The sequence below is a fragment of the Psammomys obesus genome, unplaced genomic scaffold (assembly GCF_907164565.1).
Source record: "Psammomys obesus unplaced genomic scaffold, mPsaObe1.curated_primary_1811, whole genome shotgun sequence".
NCBI classification, from domain to species: Eukaryota; Metazoa; Chordata; class Mammalia; order Rodentia; family Muridae; genus Psammomys; species Psammomys obesus.
In genome coordinates, this window is record NW_026589537.1 from 65,323 (window position 1) to 72,558 (window position 7,236).

The window sequence follows — 7,236 nt, forward strand, 5'->3', positions numbered from 1 at the left end:
AGGAGACTATGTGCCTTTTGCACAATAATAAATGATGAACACCCCAGCCTCCATTCTTCTCATTTTGAGAATGAAAAATGCATGTTTCTTAACCCATTGCCATGGAGGCTGTCAAAATCCCTTGGGTACAATCTGAAAATGTATGGCTCATTATCTGTGGTCCATGCCTGGCTTATATGTCGGAAGTGCGATATCACCTGTGAAATGTTCGATGCAACATCAGGCACATAGGTCTATAAGCTTGGTACAGAAGACAAACATTAATGCATGAATAATAAGAATATTATTTGAATCTTATTTGAAGCTATTTGACTAGTCAGGAGGGATTCACTCCAGGTTTTCATGTGAAACATTATTTACAGTTCAAGGGTAGGAGTAGAGATCAGTGTGTTTTTCTTAAGCCACAACAGTTTTAACCTTGTTAATCTGGATTGCAACCTCAAAGTCCATGTGATAAAATGCTGGCTCCCCATGGCCTAGCTTGGGGAAAGTGACCGGGACAAAGAGGCATAAAAGATGTTTACGTTCTCATGGGGTCCTTCTCCTACAATGCAGCACCAAAGCTAATTTTTGTTTATCTGAGACAGGCCTTGAACTCCCTCCATTGATTTTCTTTTTAAACTTCCCAGCAGACCATTTATGTTTTTGATCACCCTTGTTTTCCTCATGATTGCAAAGGCTACCTGAGGGGCCATTTAGCTGAATACATTGTACAATACATCATTAGGGCAGTATCCCTTTTTGGATGGTCATTTATTCTTTGCTGGATTTGGTGAGAATCCAAATAGGATCTAAAGTACATGTGGTGAGGATCATTATTGACAAGAAACGGAGACAAAAATCAATGAGTGGAATGTTATCAGCAGAAAGATTAAATTTTGCTGGTCTCTTAGCAAAGTGACTATAGTTATCAATGAAATATATTTAAATTTTACTGTGTGATTTTAATTCATGTACCACAAAATGGTAAATGAACTGTGATAGGCTGTATGATAATTATATATACATGCACACTTCTTTTGAAACATCACAGAGAGTGTAACCTTTTAAACCTGTCAATTGTATAGCAACAGGTTTCTTTTATTTCTAAATATTAAAAAAAACATAATGGAAGAGATTCATAACATACCACTTCCTCATTAACATTTCATTGTAATTAAGACTACAGTGGTTGGAATATTTGGTAGAATCTAGTAGCATCTAGATGATAAGCTTCTGGACATACTGTGAGATATCTACATGAAGGTTAGCCTTTGGGAATGTCATAGAGGATCATCTTGATTAGTTGAATTTACCTAGGAAAACCCTTATAACCCCAGGCAAGACAATACCCAGCATGTGGATATTGACCTCCATAAAATGGAGAAATTGACCTGAGCTCTAGCATTCTTTACACCCTGCTGCTCAGTTGTGTATGTGATATGAGCAGCTGCTGCATGCTCCTTCCAGTTTGTCCTCCACACTATAATAGGTTGCATGCTTGAACTTTGTCCCCAAACAAACCATGTTCCTAAACAAGGAAGAGTTTCCTGACTTGCTATTTTCAGTGTAGTTTATCACTTCAAAAAGAGAGATTAGGACCCATTCCTCTTAAACTGAAAGTGGTGTCTTTATTGATGTGGTTCTTTAGGAAATAGAAACTATCCTGCTCTCCAGGCAAGATGGAGAGGAAAGTTGGATTTTACATAATTATGACATCCCAACGGAACCCTAGGAACCTTAAGAAGAAGGAAAGGTAAGATTAAATACAAATACTGACCTCTTCCCACGATTTTCTCTTACTACTCATATCAAATGAAGGTATTTTCACGTATAAGTAATTTCCTTTCTATCTTAGTTTCAAAGAAACACAGACTTTACAACTAACAAGGAGCTTTAGGAATCATTTACACATCCCCCTCTTTCCACTCTACTCCTCTTCCCAAGTCAGAGGCTTCAGCAGCACAGAGGACTTTATTTTTTCATGGATCTCCCTCATTTTCCATCATGTCTATCTACTCAGAGGCCATTGTTGGGTAGAGATTTGTCTAATAGTTTATGAGCCCTGGCTGCTCTTCAAAGGATCTGGGTTCAATTCCTAGTACACATGATAGGTGACAACGATCCATAAATCCAGCACCAAATACATACTTCGCGCCCAGAAGTAATTGTCACAGACACAAAAATGTTAAAAAGAAGACCTCATGTCATCTCCATTTTTCTACCAGCATGCTGTCCATAGCTCTTGAAGCTGTAGGGTCACTAATGGGTTTCTCTTTAGTACTTCTAGGGACAGGTGTCAAAGATCACCAGTAAACATCAATGGCATATTAGAACTTGTTAGACACTGACAGGAGCACAGCTCAGTGTCTGTCATATTCTAGACCTTGAGATTAGGAACTTCCTGTATCCACATACCGTCTACCTCTCTCATATGATGTTGTGTTAGTGGTTTACAGAGGAGATCTGCATGTGTTTATCAGAAATTAATTAAAATTTTATACCTGAAAAGTTGATGTTTAAAATATATGTACTTCAAATAGAAGGAAATTCATATTAGATAAATGATTATTTATTTTTCAATAATATTTGTGGATTAATGGTGAAACATTAACATCAGATAAATAATTTGTGTTGGATAGATAATGCCATAAGCTGTCTTGTAACCAGGTGATTACTGATACACGTTTTTGAGAGATTTTTTCCATGTGTAGATTAGATTGGCCCAGAAGTTGGTATATACCCCAGGTTGGCCTCAAACACATGAGTCTCCTGTTTTTCTCTCTCCAGTTCCGGGACTACAGATGTGAAAGTGCAGTCCTTGCCATGTATTTGTTTTATTTGTTTTTCTCTTGTATTTTATACATAATTCTGGCATTATAATTTACTTCATAAATATATTTTCAGAGTTCTGTAATATGAAGTCCTGGCAGCCTCTGTGATTACTCTTATCATTATTGATTTTTTTATACATGCACAAAATTTTCTTTTTCACCATTTGTATAGCAACAATCGCTGTTGTATTGTTCTATTGGTCTCTAAAGAATCATTATGTAGATTAAGGTGGGTGTGCCCCCTTCTGGAGAGACCTATCTCTTCATGATGTCAGAAGCCTATCTTGATCCAATTTCAATACTGCTAATTTCTAAATTACACAAACATTTTTATTTCTTGAATAAAACACATGACACTATTGCTCTATAGCAATGACTTCATGAAAAATCTATTTTTTCCTCTGTCCAGATTTAGGGCTCTCTTTCTATTTCCTGAAGTTGTGGGGAGGATGCTTGCTAGTTTTTGCTAGGTATCCTTTGCTTTGAGATTAAAGGTCCTCTGATCTGTCTTAAATTAATGTCCACCAGGATATTCACAGCGTTTATTCTGGGCTTCTCTTTGCATCTTAGTTCCTAGTTTATCTAAGAAACTACAGCCTAAAAGTCTGAGGTTCTGTTCTCTGTCTTCAGTATAAAAGTGGCTTTAGGGATGAGTAACACTGAACACATTTAGCCTCAATTCTCTTTAATCCTTCCATTTTTTCATCTCTTTTCTTCTTTTTTTATGAAATGTTTTCCAACTAATGTTTCTTTTGTTGTTGTTATTTTTTTTAACATATCCTATCATTTCACAAAAACTGTCAATCTGAGATAGCTCTACTAATGTTTCCACAGAGGTCAATTGATTCAAATGTCTTGGATTTTAACCCAGCTCTGCTATTAGAGCACCTAGTACTTTTCTGTATGAGAGCAGTAAGGCAATCTTTTTCAGTGATTGTTCATGCTCCATGTAATAGTATTTTTGACTGTTGACCAGCTACACTCACAGACACTGCAGAAACATTTGCTTTTGTATTTGCTGACTGCTTTGCATGGGACCCCTACAGCCCAGCCCAGCTGCTGAGAATTTATAAGCCAGGCCTTTGCAGTGAGAGCTGAAATTCATCAGACAGCAGGGGGAGCAAGATGAAGTCACAGACCCAGGTCCTCATATCCCTGCTGCTTTGGGTGTCTGGTGAGAAACTCAATATGTTATAATCTTTGCAGACTCACTTTTTGTAGATAGGAAACTTAGAGTATACCTGTCTCAATATATCTTATGTAATAATACTCTGACAATATTATAGTATAAAGATATTAAATGAGAAATTTCAACTGTTTTACAATCTATTTGTGCTACATTTATGTTTACTGTCTATTCATAATTGCAGGTGCCTGTGCAGACATTGTGATGACTCAGTCTCCATCCTCCCTGGCTGTGTCAGCAGGAGAGAAGGTCACTATCCGCTGCAGGTCCAGTCAGAGTCTTTTACACAGTGTACTCAGAGAGAATTTATTGTCCTGGTACCAGCAGAAACCAGGGCAATCCCCTAAGCTGCTGATCTACCGGGCATCCAATCGATACACTGGGGTCCCTGATCGCTTCACAGGCAGTGGATCTGGGACAGATTTCACTCTCAGCATCAGCAGTGCGCAGGCTGAAGACCTGGCCGTTTATTACTGTCTGCAGGGTAAAAGTGCTCCTCCCACAGTGCTTCAGCCTCCAACACAAACCTCCATGAGAATCTCCCCAGCTGCCTGCAGCACACACAGCCCTGGCCCTGCACACTTCCCCCTTCTGCCTGATAGCAGCTGTGCCTGAAAAGGTGATGAAAAAGTTCACAGAGCCCTATATTAAATTATGGGTTCAATGACTCTTTTGTCTTGTTTTTTTAATTATTAATTACAGTTAATTCACTTCGTATTCCAGCTGTAGCCCCCTAACCAATCCCTTCTGAATTCCACCCTCAGTCCTCTTCTTCTTTTTCTATGCCCCTCCCCCAGTCCAATGATAGGGGAGGCCCTTCTCCCCTTCCATCTGAACCTAGTCTATCAGGTCTCAGCAGGACTAGCTTCTTTCTCTTCCTCTGGCCTGGTAAGGCTACTCCTCCCTCAGGTGGAGTTGACCAAAGAGCCAGTCCATAACCTTTATATGAAAATGCAAAAAAGAACTCAGTATTATCTTTGTATATTTTATCTTTGTATATTTTCTGTAACACATAACTACTACTCTGCTGCTTCAATATAAAAGATTTTTCATTTTACAGTACTGGAGTTCTGATATCCAACATAGCGATGGTGATGGAAAACTTTATTTCAATTAGGAGGTTCTAGGCAAGGGTACGTTCTTGGTTTTTATAGATTATATATTACTTTGCTTCCTTCCTTCCTTTCTTCCTTCTTTCCTTCCTTTCTCCCTTCTTTACCTCCTTCCATTCTTCCTTGATGGTGCCCATATCTGCTTGTTTATTCTTTTACTTTCCGTAAATGCTTTTCATTTTTATTACATTTTAGTTTATTATGTTTGTCTGCTTGCATGTGAGTGTGCATTAGTGTGTCTGTGTGTGCATATTTTTAGGTGCACATATGACACATATGACATGGCATATTTGTGGAAGTCAGAGGACAATTTAGACCTGAATCTCTTTCCATTTTGTTTCTGGGATTCAAACTCAGGTTTGACATCAGGCTTGGTGGAAAGTGTCTTGGCTGTATGAATTATCTTGCTGTCCCTTAAAGTCTTTTATGGGTGTTAATTCATTGAACACAATTTCAAGAAAGCCATTAATTTCCAATATAACATGTATTTTGAACATATGCACTAACCTTCATTTTGCTTTCCCTTTCCTGGTATTACTTCTTTCCTGTCAGGAGGCATTCAGGGAAAGGGATTCAGGAGACATCTGGGATTTCTGGAAGCATCTTAGTTTTTATTTTTCTGCAAGTATTTTATTATTCATTCATTATAATTCATCTTAGTATTTTATTTTTCATTGCTGACTAATATTCCATTGTGTAGAGGTACCACATTTTCTACATCCATTTGTGTTCTGTTGCTCAATGTAAGGACTCAAAATTAGGCGGGGAGACAAATATGTAAACTGCATGTCTCCCATGTAAAAAATTTTTAAATGCTGACTAGATAAAGGTGCCACACTGCTCTGAAAGCCAGCTTATCCTTTCAAATGTGAGACATTTCCCAGGTTGGAGAACAAATGTCAGTCATGCCTGATGCAAAAAAGACACAGGGCGCCTACAGGTGGCAAAGTACAAGCCAGTCTATTAAAGTCCTAAAACTCAAATATTACAATTCATACGTTTAAAAGGCTGAACCATCCATCCTATATCAAAAAGGGGGCAAGCCAAAAAATAGCCACAACCAATGTAAAAATCCAGGTACAAGATGCCTAGGGTTTCCTGAAATGATAAAGTAAAGGAGAGTTTACATAAAGTGTGGCTACAGAGGCATAACTGCCCATTCTGTATAGAATAGGGGATAAGACAGAAATAGCTACAACATATATAAAAACCTATGCCTAAAACTCTAAACAAGTACAAGATGCCTAGGGTATGCTTAAACTCTAAACTAAAAAGGAGTTCATATAAAATTTACATAAAACATATCTTTTCTATTGCTCAAAGCAACCAGCTAGACTCTCTAAGGAGAGGCTTGCTCTCAGGAGATAGGTAGCACCTTGGCCAAATACAACAGGCCCCCAAATGTCTAAAAAAAGATATTTTGACTGATATAATCTTGTTTTGATTTCAACATGATAATGACTGTATGTTCAATAATAACAGTAACTTATATTGCTGATCTCTTTACATGGGAATAACTCTGAAACTGGCTGAGAAATTAAAAATGTCTCTAGCCTGAACTCCAACAACCCAAGGCCAATAAATCCTTGGCTATAGTATCCTCAAAATTTATTATGCCATTCTTTTAATTGTCACAGATAAAGTTGGTTTACAATTTAGTTTCATCCTGAACATCTCATACATTTATAATTTTAGAACTGTATAATGTTTTTGAGAAGTTGTATGTTTGTAGAACAAAAGGACTGAACACCAGACATGCTGGATCAAAACTGAAAGGAATCCTCCTTCCAGCTGAGACATTGATATATCTGTTCCAGCATCTTGTATGTTCCAGCATTTTGCTTGTTCCTGCGTCAACTGCTTCAACTGCTGTTTCTCATCAAAGCCTGCTCCCAAGAGAGCTTTGAAGAAAGCTACTAATCTCAATTGGTCAAGCGTTTTAGGCTGTTTCAAACAGGACTTCTATAAAGCCTGAAATTTCTCAACATTGAAAGACTGGAATTAACCATTTTTCCCAATTTTCTTTGGACCTCCTAACAGCAATTCTTCATGTCCAAAATGTCAGCTAAAGGAAATCCATGAGAATGATGTCCAGTTTCCTTTAAGGGGGGTTGGGTAGGTTTTT

General features: G+C 37.8%; 1 gene segment (V, D, J or C); it reads left to right on the forward strand.

Moving 5' to 3' along the window:
- Positions 1–3,924: 3,924 nt before the first annotated feature.
- Positions 3,925–4,614, forward strand: LOC129675100 (immunoglobulin kappa variable 4-1-like). The segment is given in 2 exon segments: positions 3,925–3,987; positions 4,184–4,614. Coding segments are annotated over 2 exon segments (480 nt in total).
- The last annotated feature ends 2,622 nt before the right edge of the window (positions 4,615–7,236 follow it).